The 27,847-nt window shown below is 34.6% G+C and overlaps 1 protein-coding gene across 1 annotated transcript in view; it reads left to right on the top strand.

Annotated features, from left to right (window-relative positions):
- Positions 1-27,847, top strand: part of Dmd (dystrophin) — a 1,759,261-nt gene that overhangs the window by 471,821 nt on the left and 1,259,593 nt on the right. The window contains exons 27-30 of the mRNA XM_041642825.1: positions 3,094-3,204; positions 3,528-3,701; positions 6,829-6,984; positions 18,075-18,245. Coding sequence (XP_041498759.1) covers positions 3,094-3,204; positions 3,528-3,701; positions 6,829-6,984; positions 18,075-18,245 — 612 coding nt within the window. The remainder of the gene's footprint in view (positions 1-3,093; positions 3,205-3,527; positions 3,702-6,828; positions 6,985-18,074; positions 18,246-27,847) is intronic.

Raw genomic sequence — 27,847 nt, 5'->3', positions numbered from 1 at the left:
AAGGACCTCTGTGAGTTGGTGGCCAGCCTGGTTTAAAGAGTGAGTTTCAGTAAAGATCCCAAAGTTTCAGAGAAATTATGTCGGGGGAAAAAAAAAAACACGCAGGCAACAAACACAAAAAACAAACACACAAACCAGTTGGCTATGGGAGATCATTCCACTTTTTGTTTGTCTTCTTCAGTTACTCCCACCCATGTTTTTGAGTTTGCATTGTAGAGGAGTTTCACCTTCTTGGTAAAATCATTTACTAGATTTAAGAACTATTTCTTATTTTTATGTAATAGCTATTTCAAATATGATTCTTTCATGAATTCATGTGTAACCAGTTTACTATTATAATATATATAAGAATACATTTGAGTGTCATGTATTGGATTTGAATTCTGATGCCTTAAGGCAATAATATAATTTGTTTTCTATTAGGTTCAAATGAAAAAAAAACTTCATTTACAAAATAATGACAGTCTTTTATGTTGATCACTGTCTCCCCGTATGATCCTTAAAATACTGAGCAAAACATTTTAAAAGAAGTTTTATTTAGATTTACAGGCAGTGAAGTTTTCATCTGTGGTCTGTCTGGTTTCATTATTCTTTCCTGAGGAGGCTTTAATAACATAGAGTTGGGGTCTTATGGAGGAGAAGGCGAGTCTTATCATGAGGGACACCAGGGAGTGAACAAATGTCTACACCAGCAGGCTTTCTCCTTTTCACCTTTGTATCTTATTCACATATGAAGCTAAAGGGATTGATGGAATACATAGTCAGGGCAGGCTTTTCGTCCTTAGTTAATCTTAGTTAATCTCCAGGAGCATCTTTACAGACATACCCTGATGTGTGTTTCACTAATCTACTAGGCAGTTCTTCGCTCAATCAATTTCTGCAATCTCACCATCATACTGTTCATTTAGAACAGGATGATACTTAATTCTTGATTGCTACTTATAGTTTAGTTAAATTATACCAAATTTGTTTTTCCAAAACTAGAATTGCTCTTAGTTATACTACACTAGTCTATGTAAAATAGCTATAATTAAATGTAATTAACTAAACTGAAATAAAACTAAAGGAAACATTTTGTTGTTATGTATAAGGAATGTGTATCATGGGTGATAAATTCAAACGTAAAATTCATTTTTAAATAAACTAAAACTTACAATATTGGTAACAGCAATTTATTGTAACTTCTAGTTGCTTTGTGGACTAAAAATGTTCAGTTTTTTTCTTAGCATCTCTAATAAGATTATTGTAGGTTTGGAACTGGTAATTTAGTGACCTGAGTGCTCGTTTGGGCTTACTCACATGAAGCTATCCACAGACAGCTTGTCTAGGATTATTTACTGAAAACACGTTCTGTGTTCTCTCTGTATGGTTTAAAGTTCATTGAGCATGAGATGATTTTAAGAGAGAATATCCTAACAATGAACATCATCCTCCAAAGATAACAAGTAGAATGCAATAAGCTCATTATGAACATTCACTACAGCAGACAGATTCATTCTTGTGCTCTTTTCTTTTGCTCAAGACAGTCAGATGACCAGACCAAAATTCAAAAAGAAATGTCTAACATCATGTGGAAATCATTGAAAATATTGTTTGCTTATCTAAAGTTCAAAAATCAATAGCTGTAGGAACTTATTATCTCAGACAAAGTAATTCCAGTAAAGAAACTTAGTTTTCTTTTTGTTTGTTTTCTGAACTGTTTGAACTCTTATAGCTGGTGGCACTCTTTTGGAGGTTTGTGGTACCATTTGTTACCTAACTGGCAAAAAAAAAAAAAAAAAATAGGACACTAAGTGTAACCCTCTGGAATCTTGGGAATCCTTTGTGCTAATCTAAACCCCTTAAAATATTCTAGCCTGTACGATATCATCAAGCAAATGCTACCCCAAGCTTCCAGGTTAAAGATGAAGCTATCTTAGCTGCTGTGACTTGCCCACCATAATGGACTGTTTCTTCTATGCCTACGAGACAAAATAAGGCACCACTATCTCAAATTGTTTCTTTAAGACATTTGGTTACAGCAATAAGAATAGTAACTAATACAGTCTACTTATTTTAGATCAGTAGTTTTTAGGAAATTTAGTTGAAAAATGTCAAAGAATGAGGGGAAAACATCATTAGTACGGAGCATGGTATCCCAATAGAAATCTCATATTTTTTCACCTGTATCATGACTAGAATACTTATATATTTTGACATTTTTATATTTGGCCAAATTTGAGTATACATTCAAAAATAAGATTTAATCAACCCTACATATGAGATATAAACATACATTCTCTATTGAAACTTGTAACTAAACAATTTTTAGAATTATCTCAATTTTGAACAAAATATTTTTTTTTTTATCATTTGGGAAAGTTTTAAAACATTCTTTGTCAGGGACCAGCCTTGACCAAAATACCTTTTGCCAGGGTGGGGGTATGTGGATCAGAAATAGAAGTAAAGTGTACGAACACTCTTTTAAAAATAATATAACAGAAACCATAGAATAGTATCAGGTGGGAGTTCCTGTGAATACTGAAACCACCCTCACTTTAAATTTTCCATATGCTTTTTTACCCAATACAAAAGGGGGGAGAAAGTAACCAAAGACTTCATTAACATGATGCAAAGAACAACTTGAACATTATTGCTTTAATGCTTTTAGACATCAAGTCATTAGCATAGCATTTTGTTGTTTAGGCAGTGAAGCTACCCTAGACCAAGAATCCTGAAGGCTGTTACTCCCCAGGTAACCTTATTTTAGAAAAAAGGAGCAGAAGTACACTTGGCTTGCAATCTTGTCCATCTGTCAGGATGGAATGGATCTACCTGTATGAGCCATCTTATTGTCAAAAGAACCAAGTAACTATATCTTGAGTCAGGATGTGTATCTACGCTTGTTGTCAGCCATTTTAAGCAACCTTAAACCTCTGACTAGGTGGAAATAAGCTCACATTTTTGGGCCTCCACAGTTCTTGTCAATTTTGAGGAATGTGTGCTGTTAGGGATAGTTTAAGGTTATTTCTAAATGACGTGTTCTTAGAAAGGGAGCTGCCTTTCACAATAGCTTGAAGTGCATTCTGGCTAATAATGTTGTCTTTCCAACAGAAAATCCAATCAGATTTGACAAGTCATGAAATCAGTTTAGAGGAAATGAAGAAACACAACCAGGGGAAGGAGGCTGCTCCAAGAGTTCTTTCACAAATTGATATTGCACAGGTATATTTTGTTGTATAAGCTGGGGAATTGGTTTATATATTAGACAACTTTCCTATCAGAAAATTGAAATTTATGCTATGTTGTTTAGCAATATAATATTTAAAAAATAATACATACAGTTTAAAAAAAAGTTAACCTATGACAACTTAGTGCTACATTTATGAAGAGTAGTAAATTCTCCAACCCCATGTTCTTTGTGTTAGAAAATGACAGATTTCCATTTATTTTTTGAAAGTTTTTATTGAGGTAAAACTTCAGAAAAGGGTAAATTAACAAAATATAACTGGTGGGTAAATGATTATTTCCTTACATTGCTGTTACAGAAAAAATTACAGGATGTCTCCATGAAATTTCGATTATTTCAAAAACCAGCCAATTTTGAGCAGCGTCTAGAGGAAAGTAAGATGATTTTAGATGAAGTCAAGATGCACTTGCCTGCGCTGGAGACAAAGAGTGTTGAACCGGAAGTAGTCCAGTCACAACTAAATCACTGTGTGGTATGTATTCCTAACAGCAACTATCCAGCTGAATTTTTACTTTGCTATATTAGAAGAATTTGATAATCTTTTGTAACAATGTATTTCTTACAAGTGTAATAATTTTAGTAACTGGTTTTAATATTTAAAAAATGGCACTATATTAAGATATAGGAGTTCTTATAGAAATAATAGTCATTTGATATAATTTTAGGAGTATGTTTTGAATCAATAGTTTTATTAGTATCAACACAGAATAAAAAGAGTCCTATTTATATAATTTTTCTTCAGACATATTATTAAACTGAAATAAAGAAGGGAAATATATCAATCTAGAAACAGGAACTATAGCACTAATTGCAATAGTTATAATCACTCTAGAAATAATGCTTTTGGGTAAGGTTAAATATATACAGTAGCCATCTTTAGTCTCAAAATTACAGATTACCTGAGAGGATTTAAAGACAAACAGCTGTGAAGGACACAGCAGATTTAATTCTAGGACTCCAAATCCTAACATATTTTTATTTAATAGCAGTGCTGAATAGATACTTAAATGTCACCAAATCACAAAACAATAAAAAATGATGGAAAGATACAACCTATAGCATAAATCTATATACCCTTTGGTATATCTCATACTATCATATGCCATCAGTCTTTAAAATCTATTAGTCACATAACCCCTTTGATAACATAAAGTATTCATCTAGTATTCTGAGATTTAGGTTTTGGTTTTATTATCTACTTGATACTATATGTAAAAATAAGATATCATTATAAATGCATTAGCTGTATCTGTATCAATGTTTAATGTCTCCCTGTTTAGCAAGTGCTTTCAAATAAATGTGTGACTTTGTGATTAAAATGAAATTATTTTACTTGATAATATCATCAATCATTTGAATACACTCTAATGGAATAATTGTATTAAGTAGTTTCAGCAACCAGAATAGTATTTGATTATAATGTCATACATTGATTTGCTGTTAATAGACAGACATATACAAATAGGCATGTATACAAAGGGTCTACCTTAAATTTTTCAAACAGTAATAAAAATCAAAATGTTCCAAATATACTGTCCATTTTACTTACACTGGCAATGGAAACGATTTTCATTCTCTTCTAGCAGGATCTAGCCTAATAAAATTTATCTGCCAGTTAATGAGCTAAGACGACCATAACTACATTTGTACAAAGAAAATAGCACAACATTAGCTTTTTCTCTATCTAGTTCTGGTTTAAACGCTAAATGTGATGTTAAGATGTTTTCTGTAAAGAAATTATTATTTCACAGATTTTATATTCTCTCTTTTTAAAATATAATTTCTAGTGATATATACTATAGCCATATCCTTGTTTTAAAAACTGTTTTGTTGTTATTTTGTTGTTGTGGTGGTTAATATTGTTCTATGAGGTCTCACTATGTAGATAAGTGGGCCTTGAATTCATGAATCCTCCTGTCTCCACTTCCCAGGTGCTGATTTTAAAAGCATGTAATTAATTGATAAGACTTTTTTTTTCTAAAATAAAGGTATTCTTAACATGAGAGACAAAGAATGGAGTCAATTTCATCCCTTGGTTGTATATAGTTTCTTTGCTGATTAAAAAGGGCAAGTTCATCATTAAACCAACCCTCTTCACAATGATAAAAGAAAAATCCCTTTGTACAAGTTCAGGCAGGGAATCACTAAGAATTATCAGTTTATAATTATTATATATTATACATTATTATAACTATGTCCTAGCATAAAAATGATTTCTGTTTGAAAAAAGTGCAGTATTTTCCTATACATTATGAGATCTAAATTAAGTGAAAATTGAGAAGCTGCAAATGGATTCATAATTATTGATAAAGAAATATCAATATTAGTCATCAACAATGGATTAATAGCAAAGCAGATTATGCATGTGGCCATAGTAAATCTGGTAAATTGCTAAGCCTTTAATGTTTGTTCTTGCATATTGACTTACACCTAAAAAGAGAAAACAAGAAAGAATTGTTTTAATCCCAATGACAATCCACCTTCTAGTGAGATTTTTTTTCATAGTAAAAATAAGAAATATTTTTAATTTTTAAAAAATTTTCTTTTACATTCCATAAATAGTTCTTCCCCCACCCACCCCTGCCTCCCCGAATCTATCACCCTTCCACTCTTCCCAAAGACTAAGGGCTCCTATGGGGCTGAAAAGATTGTTCAGCTGCTAAAGGCTAGGCTCACTCACAACCAAAAATTATTATTTTGATTAAACATGGATCAATTTAATGCAGAAATATACTAGTCATTATATACATAGACATATATGCACACAAACATATGTACCTGTAGATATGTATTTATTATCACTTATAAATTCATATATTTCTTATAAAATTACAAAAAAAATTAGCACCAAAGTGGCATTGACAATATATTGATAATTTCTGCTGTCTTTGAGAATTATAATATTTGCTTCATAAGGTTTTGTAATGCTAAACTACCTGTGCAATGGAATGTGTATGTGGCTGAAGTTTTGATCTACATGAAGAAATAAAATATTTCTACTGTCAGTATCAATATAACATACTTGTATTTTAAATTAAATATTTAAAATTAATTCATTTCTTTCCTGATAAAAGTTTATACATGGATACAGTGATCTAGATATCCAGATGTTTTATCCTACTTAGATGGAAGCACCATGAGAAAAACAGTGTACATTTCTTTACTTTTCCTTTATTGATATTGCAAAAACGCAAATACTTTCTAGTGGATTGCAGGCACTCAATATACCAGATAAGTAAGTAAAATTCATTCATGTAAACTTATGGCTAGAACTGAATAAAAGTGCAGTTAAAATAAAAATCCTGTAACATTTGGAAATAGTATCTACGAAATTAGATTGAACAAAATAAATATAAATCATCCATTTAATTTATAAGACTAATTGCAAATTATGCACATATATTTGTATAATCTCAAATATCAAAGTTAACCAAAAAGAAGATATAAAATTATATAGCAGCAGCCACAATATGCACTTCATTTAAATTAGGAATGCAAAAGGGCAATTAAAATGAAGTATATTCTATTTATTTGTTTTAATAATATAATGCACCATGCTTTTTGTATAGTATTTATGTTTGGTTTTTGTTTTAACATAGAACTTGTATAAAAGCCTGAGTGAAGTGAAGTCTGAAGTGGAAATGGTAATTAAAACAGGACGTCAAATTGTGCAGAAAAAGCAGACAGAAAATCCAAAAGAGCTTGATGAAAGAGTAACAGCTTTGAAATTGCATTATAATGAACTGGGTGCAAAGGTGAGTGCCTACTTAGACCAAATTCACATTTTATAATATTTACTGTACATTGTTAAACAACAGGCAAGGAAAAAAAATATACAATACCACCTTTATTGTATGCACAATACAACCCTTATTGTGCATCTCTGTCTCATTTGAGTATTTCCAAAGAAAACGATATCAAGATACATTTAGTCACAGACCAAGCTACACAATTGTCACCGGATACAGAAGCCCTAGGTCAGTCTCATGCAGGCTCCCTAGCTGTTTGTCCAGAGTCTGTAAGTTCCCACAAGCTTAGGTCAGCTCTGTCTGGGGCCCCTAACAGTGGGACCAGGACCTGTTTCAGATGCATAAGCTGGTTCTTTGGACTCTATTTCCTATGGAGGGATGCCTCCACCAGCCTTGATAAGGCCCAGGAGCTTGGTCCTGCCTCAACTTGATATGCGTGCCTTGTTGACTCTCATGGGAGGCCTTACTCCTTCTGAATGGAGAGGAAGGAGGAGTGGATGGAAGGGGTGGTAGAAGGGATTGGATCACAGAACTGGAAGAGAGGAGGGAGTGGAAACTGTAGTTGGCATGTAAAATAAGAAAATGAATAAACTTAAGATATATACAAATAATCTCTGTCCATATATATTGAAAAGAAAAGAAAGGTTAAGGAGGTACTTATTGGTAAATCAGATAGTTATAAAAGGGTTTTCTTATTCTGCAGCCTTTCTGTTCAGTGGAAGAAATCTATTTGCTTTGGCTGGATGATTTGTACATATTTGATATTCAGTCATAATAGGAGTAACACATTTAGAATGACTTTGGTGGAGTGAAATTAGCACAGTTTAACATCAACACAGAAATTTATAGATTTGTTCAAATTATTTTACAAACATTCTCTGAAATATTTATGCATCTATACATGTGTTTGGAATAATACCTGTTCCTTATTTCCTCCCCTCCTATTCCTTCCCAGTCCATTCTTAACATCATATAATTGTTTTTTTTTTTCTCTTTTTGATGATGTTGCTTCATGGGGAACAATCATGTTTAATACTTTTTTGACAAGATCATTATTAAAGAATTTCAATTTTCAAGTCAGAATGCTCAGTTCACGAAAGCTTAATATTTACTGGTATTTCTATACTGAAATTTGTGATGTGTGCTTTTTATTTATTTTTAGACAGGGTCTTATGGAGCACATGACATTCTTGAATTCACAATGTAGCTGAGGCTGACTTTGAATTCCTGATCCTCTGCCTCCATCATTCAATTGCTGAGATTATAATAATATTCTACCAGACCTGGTTAATGTGTGTGCTTTATAAATAATTGTCTGTGCCAATTCTTTGCACAATCCATTGCCTTTCACATGAGTAGTTTTTACGTAGCACACTACAGAGAAAGATCACATGGAATGTAGAGCAACAAAAATAAAATTAGAAGACTGTTAAGATCACCACTTGATTATTATTAAGAATTTAATGAATATAATAATAATGCTAATCCCTATTTATCCCAGAAGTTACAAGTTTGATAGTTTATGCTTAATAATTTGACATTTAGTAATATCATTAATACAAAGTGATAAGAATACAAATAAATAATTTTTAATAGCATGTCAGAATGCTATTAGATAGAAAAATGCTTTGAATAGAAGAAATAAATTTGTATTTGAAGTAAATATTAACTTAGAATATTAATGATGAAGGGATTGTATATTAATAGCATCATATAAAACTGTTATATTTAATGTATTTCTTGCCTAAGAAAAATAATTTTCTCTTCACTGACCTTCAAAATATCTTCAACATAAGTAATGTTTTCACAAAACAAAGACAAAATGCTTTTTTTGATGAAGTCATTCTTTTAATATACAAATAGAAAACCATTCTAATTTAATTCTCAGAATTTACATGCTTGTACTTTAATTTATATTGCCATTTATACTAAATAGTTTATACTACCATCACAACATGATAAACTGGAGAAACACCAATATAAGTAATGTTTTTCTTCAGATTTCTGGGGCCTGTCCTTCCAAGCTCAGAGAGGTGAACAATTCAGGGTACACAATTGTTGCTCCAGTCTCTGTGATCTGCTAGGAGCCCTGCTTAGTTACTTCTGTGGGCCTTGTTCTCCTGGCGTCCTCAACCCCTGTGGCTCCTGCAGTTATTCCCTCATCTCTTCTGTGGGGTTCCCCTGACTTTGCCTAGTGTTGGACTGTGGGGTTCTACATCTGCTCCCATCAGTTGCTGGATCTTGTCTCTCTGATGACAACAGGGCTAGAAACTGATCTATGAGTATAGCATTATATTCCCAGTTGTGTTTTGTTTCATCATAGATTCCTGCACTGTCCAGCTTGTTTGCTAGGTATCTAGTCAATGTCAGGTGTGTACTCCCTCTTGTGGCATGGGTCTCAAATTGAGCATCCTCCAGTTGGACACTCCCAGAAGTTCTGTACTACTGTTATGCCAACACATCCTGGAGGCTGGGCAGATTCTAGGCTGAAGGGTTTGTGACTGGGTTGATATTGTAATCCCACTGCAGGAAGACTTGCCTGGTTACAGAAGATGGCCAGTTCAGGCTCTGTATCCTGCATTGCTAGGATCCTTTGCTACAATCACTCTCGAAGATTCCAGGGAATTTCTTCATACCAGGTTTCCACAGAGTCCAACAGAAGCTCACCAATTCCAGTTGTCTCTCCCAGCACGCTCACCAACCCCCCCACCTAATTCCTTATGTTCTGATCTCCAGCTGCTCCTAATCCCCTCACAAAATCTATTCTATTTCGTCTTTCAAGGGAGATCCATGTGCCCCACCTTAAGCCCTCCTTGTTAGTCAGACTCTCTGGGTTTGTGGTTCGCAACATTAGCCTTTCTTTATAACTAACCTCCACTTATAAGTGAGTACATAGCATGTTTGTCTTTCTAGATCTGAATTACTGCAATTCAGATGATTTTTCCCTAGTTCCATCCATCTGCCTGCAAATTTCATAATGCTTCTGTTTTCAATAGCTGTGTAATACATTGTATAAATGTACCACATTTTCTTTGTTCATTTTTTGGTTAAGGGACAACTAGGTTATTTCCAAATTCTGGCTATTATGAATAAAGCCACTATAGCAAGTCTACAGCTAACATCAAATTAAATGGAGAGAAAATTAATGCAATTCTACAATCAAGAAGAAGACAAGGTTGTCCACTCTGTCCATATCTATTTAATTTAGTACTTGAAGTTCTGGTGGAAACACTAGGAAAACTGAAGGAGACCAAGTAATATAATTTGGAAAGGAAGAAGTCAAACTATGAATATCCACAGATGGTATGTTAGTATATGTAAGTGACCACGAAGATCTAGCACAAAATTTCTATTATTTACAAACCCAGGGGGTACCGAGGCCAGTCTCACGAGGAGCAGCAGAGGATCACCAGAGGCCTTAGCAGGTCCCCTTGGTAAGTGGGAGACCATGGAGGGTGAGAAACACACCATACAGACGGAGTTTGGGTATAGAGTTTATTTAGCCGGTTATGGAGGCAGAAAAGGGGAAGAAGAGAGGAAGAGGAGAAGGTAGAGAAGAGACTGGGGGGTGGGGTGGAGAGAAGGCATGAGTTCAGCTTGCCTCAGCAAGAAGGTGAGAGATTGGGGGTGAGTGGAGCTTGTCTCTTAAACGGACAGGGTACCCAGGTGACAGACCAAACTACAGATTGTAACAGTCCCATTTCTTTCTTATAATAAAAAGGCTGGAAGTTAGGCATAGCAGGTTGAAGGAATTGGGACAGTGGATTCTCAACATTGCTTCCTGCTTATTTGTGGGGTCATCTTGGGGGTGTAGAGGCTGAGAAAGTTGGGTGCTGGTCACATTCTGGGGTAGCTGGTCACTTTACTCCTGTTCAGGGTTTGTGGTATGGCACTATCTGGTGTCTCTTGGACCTGGCAAGGTGTTGGTAGAATAGTCGACAAAGTTAAGTTTAGAAAGAAAAAAAATTAGGACCAGGGAATTGAGAGGGGTGTATCTGACCTGTTTAAGGTTCATTCTTTAATATGGCTCCCTGGAACTCATAAGAATTTTTTAAGTTTATGAAAATATAAGTTTTAAACATATACATTGTATAAACAGTAGCATATTTATGGCAGAATAACTGTGCCTGATGGTTTTGCACAATAAAAAGTATTTTTAAGACTGAAAGGCAGTATGAGAGAGAAATTTGATAACATGTGTTTTTCTCACACCTTTATAACTTGCAGGCACACACCATAATAACTTGCATTTGTATATCTTAAAATACCCTTTATTTAAAACATATTAAGAAGTTGTACTAAAATTTGTTTGGTGAGTTTCTTCTCCTTTTAAACTGATAAAATCTTTTAGCTGTCAAACTGCATTAGAGATCTTTGAGAAGAATAAAATTTTATTTGAGTTATTGACTAAAAAACAACAGAGCTTCTCCTCAGGAACCTCCTTGGTCCTTGAGAGTCGTGTTTACCTTTTGTTGTTAGAAGAAGATCCTGCAAGTTAGAAAATATGTAGGAAGACAACCCTACCTTGACCTGAGCAGCTAGGCTGTCGATTCCATTGATAGTGTCCACTGTCTGGAAACCCTCAGTTTACATGAAAAGCATTTCTTTCCCAATGGAATCACTTTCACTTGATGACGTGAATTGCACGTGAATGTTTTCTGCACATCTGTCTTCTGTCTTTTTTGGAGGAAATTGAGTACTGCTGCTAGGAGTCAACCTGTCTCTCTGTTATGAGAAGTCTTTTAATAATTAAACATTTAAATCTCATATTCCCCAGATCTCTGAGCAGTTGAAGGCTGTTTATTGGGGATAGATAAATTATAACGACAACATAGGATTTGCCTGGAGAGCTGGGTGCAGGCTTGACTGTTCTGGCTCTCAACAGGTGATATTTATACTTGTGAAAGACAAAGAAGAAAAAAAAACTGTTTGGAATAGAAACGTAACAGTAGAACTGACAATAGTGGACAATAACTCAACATACCCTTAAGCAGGGTTGGACTACATAGACAGCATTCCCATAATAGACTCAAAAGCACACACCAATCCTAAGCATAAGACCCAGTGCTCTCTCAGTCTGGAATGATATACAATGATCAGACAATATAACATTTAACAGTAAATATACACACATATATGCCCAGTTAAATCCAAGTTTTATACACATATACACACAGAGTTAAAGCCAACTTATATTTATACAAAGTTAACTCTAGTCACTTGTACACACACACATTTAACAGGAGTTAGGCGAAGTGTGTGTTTTTATTGGGCCCTACCAAAAGCATATCATAGCACAAAACACACATGTAACAGAGTCAATAAGAGGAATTTAGAGACAAAAAAAATGTTAGTAAACCATGAGACTAAGCAAGGTATATCTCAGTAAAGATGGCAGGACTTGGTCACATAACCTACCCTTAGTCAAAGTTGTGGTGAGGTCAATTTTGACCTTAGTCAAAATGGTGGCAGTCATGTATTGTATAGAAAATTTTTTTAGGGAATTTTGAACAGATATAAACAACAAGAGTGGCATAGATGCCATGTAGAACATACATTTAAAACAGAATCACATCTGTGTGGCTATACCATTCACACATTCATTCATACATGAAGTAGAGAAGAAAATTACTCAGCACCATGAACCACTGCACCACCAGCCATTGCAGGGAGCGTGGGCTGGAACTGAAAACAGTTGCCTCCCAGATCTGACTAATCTTGCCAGTTTCTGCGGGACCAGCAGAAGTGGTAGCAGAGATAGAATAATAGGAATAGGAGTGAGAGAAGGAATACTAGCCAGAAAAAGAATGTTTGCAGGCAGGTAGGGATGGGGCTGCCCAGGAAAAGTAAAAGCAGACGGGTGTGAGATGCTGGTGGGGGGGTGCCGACAGTCCTGTTTGCTGGTAGAAATTAGAAAGCTCGCACTTTAGGTTGTTATCCAAGGGGTATGCAAACCCGGTTAGGAATCTGTAAGTAAGGCAGAGGGTTTAGGGTCTGCAAAAGACACAGCAGGCGGGAGGTTGGATGGATAGTTTTTGAGGGTTTGTCTCCCATGGTTAAAAATGTGAGAAAGGCAAAACCCTAAAGTAAAGTAATCGGACGTTTCTGGAATAGCACGTGGGTTGAGAATTAGGCCAGCCCCCATTTCAAGACAGTCAGTACAGAAAATTGGGGGCAAGATAGAAATGCTCCTAGCAACCTAAACAGTGGAGATAGAACCACTTCCAAGAGAGAAAGAATAAAACAAAAATGAAAGAAAATCCGAACAGTGTTGACAGGACCACTTTTGAGTAGTCCAAACAGCAGTGGCGCCAAATCTCAGTTTTTAGCCATGGGGAGAAACCAGAGGTGAATGTGGATGTAAGCTGACTTGGAAAGAGAACCTTACCATTTACAGTGATGGAGCAGGCACAGGATGTTGGAAAGTGGTCCCAGTCCAGGGTCCCCACAAGTCCTTGGCCAGTCCTCCTGTGGGCAGGAAGGAATATGGAGAGAGCCTGGCTGAGTCACGCACCAATATTATTATTTATAAACACATGTTGGTGGGGGACCAGTCCCACAAGGGGGAGCAGTCCCATGAGAGGCAACAGTGTGCCTCCTGAGGCCTCGACAGGTCCAGAGGCCTCAGTGTGTCCCCTTGGTCAGTGGAAGACTGCACAGTGTGAGAGATAAATATGCCACACACAGAGAGTTTGGGTATGGAGTTTATCTAGTCAGTTATGGAAGTGTATGGAAAGGGAGAAGAAGGGAAGGAGAGAAAGTGGGGAGAAGGGAGAGGGGCAGAACCTACCTCTCTAGAAGAAGGGGAGAGAAAGAGAGAGAGGATGGAGAGAAGGCATGAGTTCAGCTTGCCTCAGCATGAGGGGACAAGATTGGAGGTTGGCAGAACTTGTCTCTTAAAGGGACAAGTACCCAGTTGACAGACCAGGCCAGCAGATTATAACAACTTCTACAGTTGAACATAGCTTCAATGAAGTATCTGGATATAAGGTTAATGCAAAAATCAGTAGCCATTCTATATATAAATGACAAACAGAGGAAGAAATCAGGGAAACAACATCATTCACAATAGCCTCGAATAATATAAAATATATTGGTGTGATTCTAACCAGGCAACTGAAAGTTCTGTATGCTTAAAAACTACAATTCTTTGAGGAAAAAAAAATGAAGAGGCTATCAAAAAATGGAAAGATTTTCCATGGTCATGGAACAGTAGGATCAATATAGAAAAAATATCTGTCATATCAAATGCAGTCTACAAAGTCAGTGCAATCCCATCAAATTTCCTACACAATTCTTTATAGATTTTGAAAGGATAATACTCAACTTCATAGGCAAAAACAATAAAATTCAGGATAAGTAAAACAATCCTGTTAATAAAAGAACATCTGGAGGTATCACCATTCTTGATTTAAAGTTGTTATACCCCACAATAGTAGTAAAGACCATGGTACTGAAATAAAAACAAGCAGATTGATCAATGGAATTGAATTGAATACCCAGATGTAAATTTACACACCTATGAACAAAGAATACAAAAATATACAATGTAAAAAAAGAAAGCATCTTCAACAAATGATGCTTATCAAACTGGATAACAGCATGTAGAAAAATGCAAATAGATCCATATTTATCTCCAATAGCATTCAAGTCCAAGTAGATCAAAGACTTCAGCAGATACACTGAACCTAACAGAAGAGAACTTGGGGAATAGACTTGAATGCATTGGCACAGGAGACAACTTCCTGCATAGAACACCAGTAGCAGAGGCACCAAGATCAACAAAATTAATAAATGTGACATCATGAAACTGGAAAGAACTTGTAAAATAAAGGATATTGTCAATAGAAAAAAAACATCAACCTATAGAATGGGAAAAGATTTGTACCAACACCATATTAAACAGAGGACTAATATAGAAAAATATATGATGAACTCAAGAAACTAAATATCAACAAACCAACTAATCTAATTAAAAAGTGGGGTACATCAAAAAGTATACATCAAAACAATAACTACTGATGTATTTTAGTGTTAGTGGTGTTTGGAACTCTTTTTAAATATTAATATGCCTTTCTCACAGACAAGGACAATGTAAAAAGATTTCCTTAAGGTGGCAGTATCTCCTGTTTTATAAAATCCTACTTGGTTGGATATAAACAAAATGAAATAAATAAAAATCAATAATGCATTAACTATAAAAATTGGATCTTTTTGAGATATTGAATCTAGAATCCTTTTCTACAAAGAGTAGAAATTAAATAACTATGCACAGAAACATGATATAAAGTTTTTTTTTTTATTTTCTTGACTCCTGCATAGAAATAAAGTCCTTCCTTGCAGGCTAAAGGTTTATACTTCTCCTGGGGAAACATTAGAAATGAAAATATGTTAAAATATTCAGTATAGGCCAGTGAGATGGCTCAGCTGGTAAAGAAACTTGCTACTAAGCCTGATAATTTTAATTCAACCCCTGGAACTTCACAATGTAGGAGAAACTCAAATCCTACTAGTTGTGCTCTGAATTCAACCTATGCTCTATGGCAGAGGAAAACATGCACACATATGAACACACACACACACACACACACACACACACACACATGCATAAAAACAGACATTCACCCCCTTACCACTGACAACACCACCCAGTATATAATATAAGGGAAAAAGAGAAGAAAGCAGTGAGTCTACTCGCTGGTAAAATGGCTCAGTCATTGAAGCACATGTCTCACAACCATGAAGACTTGACTTGAATTTACAGAACCCACATAAACATACTGGATGTGGTTGCCCATACTTATAGGCCCATGTTAGGGAAACAGAGATATAAATATTTCTGGGCTAAATGTCAATGCTATTAGTTTGATTAGTGATTCACAGACAAATAAGAGCCACTGTTACAAAGGAGGTAGACAGTATTTTTTAAGCTAACACTTAAAGTTGACTTCTGCTTTTTACACACATATATGAATGGATATATATATACACACACATAGAAACACTTTTATAATTAAATACCCACAACACACATGAGCATGAATATACATGGATATATATATATGTATATATATGTATATGTATATATATATATTGTGCATCCAAGATATATATATATATATGTATGAGTATATGTGTGTGTGTGTATAAAATGAAGGAGAAAATCAATTTTTTGAATATTTGTATCAGCATTTATAATCATGGTCAATACTTTAAATGTAATTTCATTGCTAGTAGTTATTACACATACTCATGCACACACACACACACACACACACACACACACACACACACACACACACCTCCAGAGTCTGAAGCATAAGCATGCATTTGTATTGTTGTTTTTATATCCTTATACAATTTTATAACAGTTGGAACTAAATTTAAGTTAGCCTATTTTTCAGATAATATATTAACAAAACAAAATCTTGAACGGTGAGTGGTAGTGCATGCCTTTAATGCAGCAGGGCTACATAGAGAACTCTGTCTCAAAAACAAAATAAAAGCAATAAACAAAAATAAATAAATAAATAAATATTTCTGTGATTTTTCTTTACCAACAAAATAGTAATATAAATAAAATTTAACATGTAGTTGTATATACAGGTTTTAAGCCATTTCTGAAAACAAATACACACACACACACACACACACACACACACACACACACACACATATATATATATATATATATATATATAGCCAAAGCTTTCAGTCACCATAGATGGTGAAAGCAAGACATTGCATGACAAACCAGAATTAAGCAATATATATCCACAAACCCAGCCCTATAAAAGTACTAGAAGGAAAACTCCAACTCAAGGAAGTTAGCCGCACAAACAAAACCACAGGCAATAGATAACTTCACACCAACAAATCCCAAAGAAGGGAAACACACACATGTTATCACCACCACCACTAAAACCAAAAAGAAAAAACCGAAAAACCAAAAAAGCAAGAATTAACAATCATGGGTCATTAATATCTCTTGATATCAATAAACTCAATTTGCCTATAAAAAGACACAGGCTAACAGAATGGGTACAAAAACAGGACCCATCCTTCTCCTGCATATAAGAAACACACCTCATCCTCAAGGACAAACATTTTCTCAGAGTAAAAAGTTGGGAAAAGATTTTCCAATCAAATGGACTTCAGAAACAAGCTGGTGTAGCTATCCTGATATCTAACAAAATAGACATTTAAACTGATATTAATCAAAAGAAAAGGAGAATGACATTTAATATACAGCACAGAAAAATCCATAAAGATAAAGTCTCAATTCTAAACATGTGTGCCCCATTATAAGGGCATCACATTCATTAAAAAAAAAAACATTACTGAAGCTTAAAGCACACATCAAATACTACACACTAATAGCAGGAGATTTCAACACCACATTCTCACCACTGGAAAGATTTAGGTTTTAAACCCTGGGAGTAAATGCGTATATAGACAAAATCATTTTTCAAATGTTATGAGTAAAATTTTTAGTTTTAAAATTATTTCGCCCTTTTTGATAGAAAATCTCCTTATGGAAAAAGTTGTGGTTGGTATTCTATGCAAAAGCAATTTGAAAATGTAATGGAGATGAAATTGGTAATTCTATATATTGCTCAAATTTTTTGCCTCTGTAAATAAATATTCTTTTTTGATAGCCCCTTAAACATGAGAAAGATTCATTTGCATTATGAAGCCTGTAATCCTGTTTGTCCATATCTCTGTCAAATGACAATAGGTTTCCTATGACAAATAGGTCATGTCTTCAGTTTGACTTGTATTATTCTATTTATTCTAAACTTTGGCCATAAATACTTTTTATATTTACTAAGAAACAAATTACTTTGTTTTCTGTTGTTGTGCTATCATTACAGAAGATACCAGATGCTATATTTTGGCTAAGCATGTTAGTTGGTGAAGACTTTTCACTTACTAATAATTTCCTAACTATATGACTTTTCTAAAATAAGATGGAAACAGCATGTAAGAAAATAGTTATTTTACAGTATTGGCAATGTAAAAATTACAATAAAATGACTGCAAATAAACTTGACTTACAAAGTAGGCCAAATTTGCTATGTTATTATTATATTTAGGTAACAGAAAAAAAGCAACAGTTGGAGAAATGCTTGAAATTGTCCCGCAAGATGAGAAAGGAAATGAATGTCTTGACAGAATGGCTGGCAGCAACAGATATGGAACTGACAAAGAGATCAGCAGTTGAAGGAATGCCAAGTAATTTGGATGCTGAGGTTGCCTGGGGAAAGGTAAACTGTTTATTATTGAAAGTAATTTTTAAAATATATGATAACTTACAATAAACTATTTTATGACTGAATAGTAATGCCTAACAGTAATAGAATTATCAATATTACCTCAATTCATTTTTATTTTTCTCTAAAATTAATCAGGACCTAACTGGGTATTTCAATGAAATGGTAAACTTTACAAGCAATCACCCCAAAGCATACACTGAATAAGTGGGTTATAAGTAAATCGTTGAAAATATGTACATTACTAAAAACACAGAGTTCAAACTTCTGTAAGTATTCTAAATGAATTATGTGTATTTAATGGTCTAAATCTATCATTCACAGTGATTAAGTTCCATGTTTTACTAGTTTATTTCAAACTAGGGTGCCTAGCTGCAACATCCAACTAGATGCAGCCAGATGCAGTGATTGTGGACAGTTCAGCATATTGCCAAGGTCATAACCATAAAGAATCTAAAGGTAACAGTGAAGGTTCTATCATTCCTGTCACCAAAGGGCATTTGGCCTACTTTCGTTCTAGTTGGGAAATTCTTGTCATTTCTCTTGACAGTCAGAAAGACATTTATTGCTGCCTAGAATTTAAGGTCAAACGCTCGTAGCTTAATACATTCCTAGGTGATTCATTACTAGAGTATTTGAAATTATCTTAATAAAAAGGAAGTAGCTGATGTAGCTGGTATTAATAGCAAATTATCGTCTGAGACTTTGCCAAGGCATTGGGCCATTTAAGAAACATGCTCTCATTTCTTCAAATTAGTAAGTATTTCAGTTAATTAGCTATTGACGATATTTGCACTTATATTTAGTTTAGTAAGGGTAAACATTACACTTCAAATCTGAAAATAGTGCATTATGCAAAAACTTGTGATATGATGCCACACTTTAAATCATTTCTCTTTGTGACAATTTACAGGATTTGTAATGATAAAATTTTCATATAAATAGTGGTGAATTACATTTCTTTTCTCTCCACTTAGAATAATTCTTTCAAGTTACAGCTGTTGTTTCAAAATCATATATTATATGAGATTATTATGATAAGAAAAAAATAGATAATATAGTCTAAAATTGAACTAGCTTCATTTATCCCTTATCAGTCTACCATATAACGGTTTTATATATGTTTGCTTAGATTAAATCACCAATTATATGCTTAGTTACAATCTAGGCTATTCTAAAAATTCAGGCAGGGTACAATGTTTCAGAGAAAATAAAGATGAGATGTTATCGAAAATAAGTTTACCAGTTCAGGGTAAAGGAAGTGTCTTTGGCATAAGAAATCATTCAGAGTCCTTTGGTTATATATATTTAAAATCTTTGGTTATTTCTGCTCTTTTCATAAAACTTGTTCACTACTGCTGCGTTTTAAATTTCACCCACAAGGAAGATAATGAAGTGGAGAACAGTAGTTCTCTCTCAGTGATGAATGGTAAGAGCTCCATGCTTTATTCCTGCTCTTATTTCATTTGTCAGAGCTAATGTAGCCTTATCTATTTACCAGAGTTGGTAACAAAATATGGAGTTTAGATGAACAACGCCTTACCATGGTTAAATGACCTTGCACTAAAATAGATACATAGAAAAAGCATTTTCAGAGATAATTATCTTGGCTAATGCAATATCTTACTGACCTTTTGCCGCAGTAACTAAAGAATGAGAAAAAAAATTCCACCTAACCTGTAAACCTATAAAAAATTATCAGTGATTAGCATCTTCTAATATAAGTCTCCATAAAACAACCCAACCCAACCCAAACATATATATCAGGGTGCAGTTTTTTAAATGTATTTATTTTATATACTGACCAGTTTCCCCTCCTTCCTCTCATCCCATCTGTTCCCTCACCCCCTCCTACTCATCCTCTGTTTCTATTCAGAAAAGTGGCAGTTTAGTTGATTCTGTCAAACTAACTGTTTTTATACTTCACATTAGTCACATCTATGGGCATATCTGAATGCCAAATTAATCTTATGATGACACTAGTCATATAGATTCATTATCACTTTGATATTATTGTAATAGTTACCTCTGTAAATGTTCTATTGCTATAAAGTCAATTCTGAGGTATGGCGTTTGGAACATTATCATTTGACTTATATGGGAATTATAAAACAGAATCTGACAAGGGAAAAGACCTGCCTGCAATGTAGAAGATTTCTGTAATGATGCATAAAGAACAAGATCGAGATATGGAAAGATTTGGAAACTCAGCTTGTTGCCTTTTATAAGCAAGTTAGGAGACAATTTAAACTTACATCAAATATGCTTTACTTTGGAATCCTCATAAGAATTTTTTCACAACTTTCTGAAGAGGTATATTTCCATTAACCTCACAAACAAACAGAAATCAAACCAAAACAAAAAGCATTAAAATTCCACATCACAATGGCTTTTGGTAATTTCTTTAAATTATAGGAGGTTTGAATATTCTGGAGTTATGACCACAGACTGAGTTTTCATCTCCTACCAACTCCTCTGTTCCTATTCAACACATTTTTACTACATTGTCCCTGTGACCCTTTTGACTTTTTGACCCTTTTGGTTTCTTGGCCTTCTGACCTCTTTTTATTCTGACTCTCTCCTATCTCCTCCTGCCACTTTTCACATGACCTGGTCCAATTTGCCAAGCATGTTTACTGTGAGCTTCCCAGATGTCTCTACCTCTGCTTATTTTACTTTTGTCTATAATAAAAAACCTCAACCCCTTGGAAGCAGTTATGTCTTTTATTTACTTTTTTTATTGACACTTCTATAGTCAACATGGCCATCTATATGATGTAACTTTAAACACATGATCCTCCTGCTTTAGCCTCCCAAATGCTGGGATTACAAGTAAACAACAATTTGCTCAATCATCAAATAGTATTTTTAATGCTTTAAAAATAAATGTGATTAGTTGTAAACAAGAAAATCAATTCTAAGTATCTCATTAATGAAAAAATTTGCCTAGCATCTTACCTATGATACATAAAAGTAAATATTTATGTGAATACATAGATATTTACTTAACAATCATCATTTTTAGTAGCAGCTCTAAGTTTATTTATTTATATAAGTTTCTGGTTTAACCACTAACAGATTTTATTTATTTTAATTTAGTGTCGTCATTGAAAATTCCAAATTATTTTAATAAGCTCTCTAAACTCACAGTGCCATCTAAAACCTGAGTTAGACATGGTTCCCTAAAATGATCTTGTCCTATGCTATTTTGTATCCATTGGTTTCTTTGTAATAAACATCGCATTGTTTTATAGGAGTTGTCTAACAGAATCAATAAGAGAAACATTGAATTCTATTCAGCATATTAAAAAATGTAAAATAACTGATCAGTATAAATTGATACTAACGGCACTAAAGCTAGGAGGTAGAAAATAGCCAAAAGCATCTAGACGAATCCAGAGGAGAGAGATAAAGTACAAGATAGAACACGGCCAGCAGACTGGTCCTGAGAGCTAGAAAGAGGGAGAGAGACCAAGAGAAAAACAAAGTGGGTACAGCAAAATAAGACTAAGTTTGGGCAAAACAGAGAGGCAAAAAAGAGGAAGAGAAAAAAGGAAGTGGAACAAGAATAGCAGGTTTATCAAGGATAAGGAGTAACTGGGGGATGGAAGCTCCTGAGCTAAATTCATAGTAGATGGTGAGAGGAGGGAAGAAGAGCCAGGATGCCAGCAGGGACTCTGATGTATAACAGGTACTTATGATACTGAGGGAGCCTTAGCCAGCATGCTGTTTGGTATGCTAATAGCCACCATTGATAGCTATTTATCTCCTCTGCCAGTGATAAGGGAAATGGCTACTTTTTGTATAGAGGAACCTACTTAGCAAGTTCCTAAGGAATATTGGCTTTTGTCTAACCACCACAAGAATTTGGAGAAATGGAGTTACCTCTGGACCTGACAATATTTAAATAATCACCTACGAAATAACATGTTTTACTTTTCACTTTTATTTAACGGCTAAGTATTTACAAAGCTCAACATAAAGGACAGTTATTAGTTTCCTAAATTACCTTTTTTCTTGCCACTTCAGTGATAAAATATAATGATTACTATTTCCTCATACAACCTCATCTCAAAATGTCTTTCTGTCTGACAGAGGTTTCTTAGCAACACGTAGAAACTACCTGGGAAAGCTGCAAAATAAACAAATGAGTGGACTTGGAGTCTTGTGTGTGTTTAATTGGTCGGCCCAAAGGTAGTTAGCATCATAGTATTCTGCACAGTTGTGCATCGCTGGAAAATATCATTAATATAATATCCATTCATTTCAACAGTCTGATGGGATATATATCCATATTTGTTAATTATGTTCTGTGTTTTTTTTTTAAATCTTACACAGTTTAAAGAAATCTAATTTCTCTTCCTAGTTTGTGGGAATAATTGCCTCATCTCATCACCCTCTTAACTACAAAAGTATGAGAACCATTTCTTATTTCTAAAGTCTGTTACACTATCATTCTCATGAAAAATTACATATCTGTTTTAAAAGAGAGCATAGTAATTTATCTGTGAAGTGAAATATCACTAGCAGATCATTAACTTGGTACAATGAATGCATCAAACAGCTGTTACTTAGAAAATAGAACATCTGTTAAATGCCATTGAAGCCACTATTCACTGTCATTATAGTTATGGCTATAATTTCTGTTCTGCACATTCTGCTTTCATGAAAATCTTTACTACATGATACATTATTAATAAAATCTCAATATCCATTGCTATAAAATCCAAATTTTAATGCTTTATATTATTCTTAAACTTATAATATTCTGTTGCATAGTCTAAAAATAAAATATGTCCTACAACTTTAAGCCATGATAATTTTAAGGTCTCAAAAAAGTAATTAATTTAAAATTCCACTATGTGTAAAGCATGTTAGACTGTATTACACACTCTTGAGAAACACAGCATACATATACTATCAATTCAAAGGTAAATATAGATTGTCATTTAAAATTTAAAAATCTCAACATGATAAATTTTCATCTTTTAATTTTGTTTCGAATGCCCTGTAACATGAAGGCCCAGGCCTGCTTGTTTTGGGAGCTTTTGTCCTGTCCAGTCCCCCAGCTGTTTAGTCCCTAACAAAATCACACATAGGTCTCTTTAAGTTATAAAGCTGTTTGGCCCATTAGCTCTAGCCTCTCATTGGCTAACTCTCACATCTTGATTAACTCATTTTTCTGATCTATGTTAGCCATGTGTCTCAGTACCTTTTTTCAGTGGGGCAGATCACATCCTGCTGCTTCGGGGGTGGCCTGTGCAGGAGTAGGAGGAATTAACTTCCTCCTTCCCAGAATTCTCCTGTTCTCATTACATCATTTCTATTTTCTGTCTGGTTTTCCTGCTTATATTTCCTGCTTGGCCAATCAGCGTTAATTTATAACATGATTGACAGAATACAGACAATTCTCCTGCACCATTTCCTTCTCTTTTAAATGAAAAAATAAAGGAAAATATCCATAGTCCATTTTGGGGGAATGTGGGTATAGTATTTTAGGCTACTTTCAGCTGGTTGAGGGCACTGATAATCTTATGGGGACCTAAAGAAAATTTAGAATTATGATCAAGTCCTGACTGAAGTATCCTATGAGCATTAATCATCTCAGGCAGCAGTCTTGAACCTGTTCTGCATGAAGAACTCAGACATCTGGGCCATCTATTTCTGTCGGAGATTTCTCAGGTGGTCTTCCTTGATCAAAGCTGATTTTTCTTAACTCTGAATAAATCCACAGCCTCTCATTTTTTTGTAGAAACAAAAGCAAAATCTCTTCTCCAAAGTAACATACCTTTTGACTTCAATTTTGAAATTAAGGTATTTTTAAAATATCCATCTTGGATTAATTCTGCAGCATTTATAAGCAAATATCTTTTAGCAGCTGTTTTTCCTTCCTCAGCATTTAAACAATTTAAAGAGAGCATAATAGCATACAGTATCAAGATTTTTTTCTGTATTTTTCATCTTTATGTAGCTTTATTTTAACTTTTTTTTTTTTTTGGTTTTTCGAGACAGGGTTTCTCTGTGGCTTTGGAGCCTGTCCTGCAACTAGTTCTTGTAGACCAGGCTGGCCTCGAACTCACAGACATCCACCTGCCTCTGCCTCCTGAGTGCTGGGATTAAAGGCGTGTGCCACCATCGCCCGGCCTTAACCTCTATTTCTTTTAGTTTTACTTTTAAATTTTGGCTTTTTGAGATAGGTTTTCTTTGTATCTTTGTCCTGGAACTCCCTTTGTAAACCAGGCTATCCTTGAACTCACAGAGATCCATCTGTCTGTGCCTCCCAGGCTACTCTCATTATTTCTTTATTTATTTTGAGAACTTTAATCTTTAGCCTGTATATATTTTTAACATACTCTAAAACAGTTATAGGTTTTTACTCTTTGAATTTCTCTTTACTGTATATATATATATATATATATATATATATATATATATATATATTTGACCATATGGGTCTTTAATTTGTTAAGGAATATGGAGAAGTTTTTAGCCACAATTCTATGGCGTTTTAAGGTCCTTGCCAGGAAGCAAGCTGCAACAGTGTGTGAACTACACTGAAAAGCTCCTATGGCATTTTAAGGTCCTTGTCAGGAAGCAAGCTGCAACATTGTGTCCATAGCTCTATAATCTGGACCACTTGCTTGAAAGAGAGTTTTCCCTGGCAGGATGGCTCAGAAAGCCAGTTTAAAAAAAAAAAAAAAAAAAAAAAACAGCCCAGCTTTTTTTCTGCTACAGCTGAAAACTGAAATGCTTTACTCTAGTCTTTTTTAAGCTTTTTTAGGCTTTTTGTGGATGTAGTTATCCATGTAGGCGCCATTCTGTAACATGAAGGGCCAGGCCTGCTTGTTTTGGGGGCTTTTGTCCTGTCTGGTCCCCCAGCTGTTTAGTGTCTAATAAAATCACACATAGGTCTTTATAAATTATAAAGCTGATTGGCCCATTAGCTCTAGCCTCTCACTGGCTAACTCTCACAACTTGATTAACCCATTTTTCTGATATATATTAGCCATGTGTCTCAATACCTTTTTTCAGTGGGACAGATCACATCCTGCTGCTTCAGGGGTGGTCTGTGCAGGAGTGGTAGGAATCAACTTCCTCCTTCCCAGAATTCTCCTGTTCTCATTACATCATTTCTACTTTCTGTCTGGTTTTTCCACCTATATTTCCTGCCTGGCCAGTCAGCATTTATTAATAACATGGTTGACAAAATGCAGACAATTCTTCTGCACCCCCAGTTTCTCATGATTAGAAATGCTAGGGTGGTTACACATAAACTTGTATGGCCAAACATTTTAAGATGTCTTTTATAAGCATATTGTTTTAGTTAGTCTCTCATATACATTTTAATGCATAAGACAAATAGTAGCTAAAATAAAATTATGGTAATATCCTAGTAAAGGGGATGATAATGTAATAAATGCCTGTAAAGTAGATATTCAGATAAATGTGTGGTTAGCTAGAGATATAAACTATAAGCAGACTGCCATTAAGAAATTGTTTTAAAAGGATTGAATGAGTGTACTGTGCCATTATGCATAGAAGCTATCATTAGAATAATTATCATGGGAAATTTTCAGAGGCATTGAAAACTTGGAAGAATATATAGTTGAGACAGTAGGATGTTTTCAAGCCCAAATGAGGCCTGTCTTGTGTTCCTGGAGAATAGTGACTACATGTTTGTTTATGTAAAATAAGACAATTATTGTAATACCTTTTATAAGTGTAAAGTTAAAAATCAGAACATCAACAGAAACCAACAGAGTAGGTTTCCCCATCAAAATGTGAATTCATGATTTAGTGTATTCACTACAGTGTACGCACATCATCATTTCTAAAATCACCTTCCTCCACTACTACCTATGAGGAATTGATCTGAATACATTTCTCACATTGTCTATGACTACAATGTATAAAAATGTCCGGCGGAAATGAGGAGAGAACACGAGACACAAACGAACCTACGTGTACGAGTTTATTAAGAAGATTATGTGCACGAGCTTGGTCATAACACTGTGGATAGAAGGAGGAGAAGAAAGAGCGTGGGAATGGCACGTTTAGCTTTTAAAGGCTCCCCAGCATAAGCACACAAGGGGGAAAGATATGCCCATGTCAGATGCTGATGAGGGGCAATGCTATGCCCTGTGCCTGCATATGGGGGCTTCTGCGTCAGACGCTGGTGATGCAGCTGGGGGGTGACCCACACATGTGCACAGGGGGTATATGCGCCGGCTTCAGAACCCGGAATTTCAGACTTACAGGTGACTAAAGAAATTACAATGTAAATTTTTTTATAAGAAGAAATTAATCTGTTTTACCTAAACTACCATGATAATGAAAGCATAGCAGCCTTTATTTAGTAGCCAGGTCATAGTACATCTGTTTACTAGAAATAATAAAACTTAGTTCTTAATATTTCTGCACTTGCCTTCTCATATATTGTACTCAAAATTTAACATTTGCAGAAATTATTGTTTCAGTAGAATTCTACTCATGCTAATCATGTTCTGTTGCATCATAAGACTCCTTGCTGTCACCTAAGTAGTTCCAATTTCGGTTTTCTTATGTTTCCAAAAGTATATACAATTGTCATCTAGGTCAAAATATAACATTGTGAATATAATCTTACTTTTTCCTCACCTTAATATCAATGTAAGGAGCTTATACATTGAAACTTGAGGGAAAATCAAACAAACAAAACCCTAAGCATAATTTATTTTAAAAGCAGGAATGATATTTTCTTCTATATCATTTTTATCTTTCATACCTAGAACAATGGTCACCTTCTATATTTGTAAAGAATATATATATTTTGTCCACTAGTTTACAGAAGTTCTTTTCTTAAAGAGTTGAAATCTAGTCCATGTCTATTCATTTCTAAATGAACTATGTCTTCCCATACCTGGTATTTTCATATTCCAAAGGGCATTTAATAGTATTATCTGTGGCAATTCTACAGTAATGTCTGGATTCTAAGAGGAATACAATAAGCACTCATGATTGATATGTTACAATTGATTTTATGAAATGCTAGTCTCACTCATGTACAACAAATATGTAATCATTTGTGTCAAACAGATAAATTCTTTGGCACAAGTTACCTCAGTACTGGTATTTTAATATTAAAATGAGAACCGAAATGCAAACATAAAAATCCATAAAAATAATTATTTTTTCAATAGTTGTTTTTAGCATGTTTATTCTATCTGTTGATTTGATGTCCAAAGTACATATACAAAAATAAAAATGATTGGAAACAAGGACATGACTGCTTCTAGGTATGGTTGAGGAGGATTTTATTTTAAATATGAGGGAGACCACATCCAGAGGCATTTGGAAATGTCCAGACTGAAAATGGCCAACAGAACAGACTGCATTATAATAGGAAAAAAGAGGGGGGGCAGCAAGAGAAGAAGAGAAGAGAGGAGGAGCAAAAGAAGACCAAAAGGGCAAAGAGAACCAAGTGAGGACCAAAAAACAAGAGACCATGTAGCCAAAATGTTTGAAGTTATATAGGAAAGAGAAGTTTGGGAAAAGGAAAGCAACCTTAGGGGCTGGGGAAGTTTAGGGTGGAGAGTAGGCGTGGGAAGTGTGGAAGA

Source organism: Microtus oregoni, unplaced genomic scaffold, assembly GCF_018167655.1.
Source record: "Microtus oregoni isolate MIOR12 unplaced genomic scaffold, Mior012 000079F_ref0000094, whole genome shotgun sequence".
In the NCBI taxonomy this organism is placed as follows: Eukaryota; Metazoa; Chordata; class Mammalia; order Rodentia; family Cricetidae; genus Microtus; species Microtus oregoni.
The sequence above is the reverse complement of the archived record's forward strand: the minus strand, read 5'-3'. Positions and strand labels throughout refer to the sequence as shown.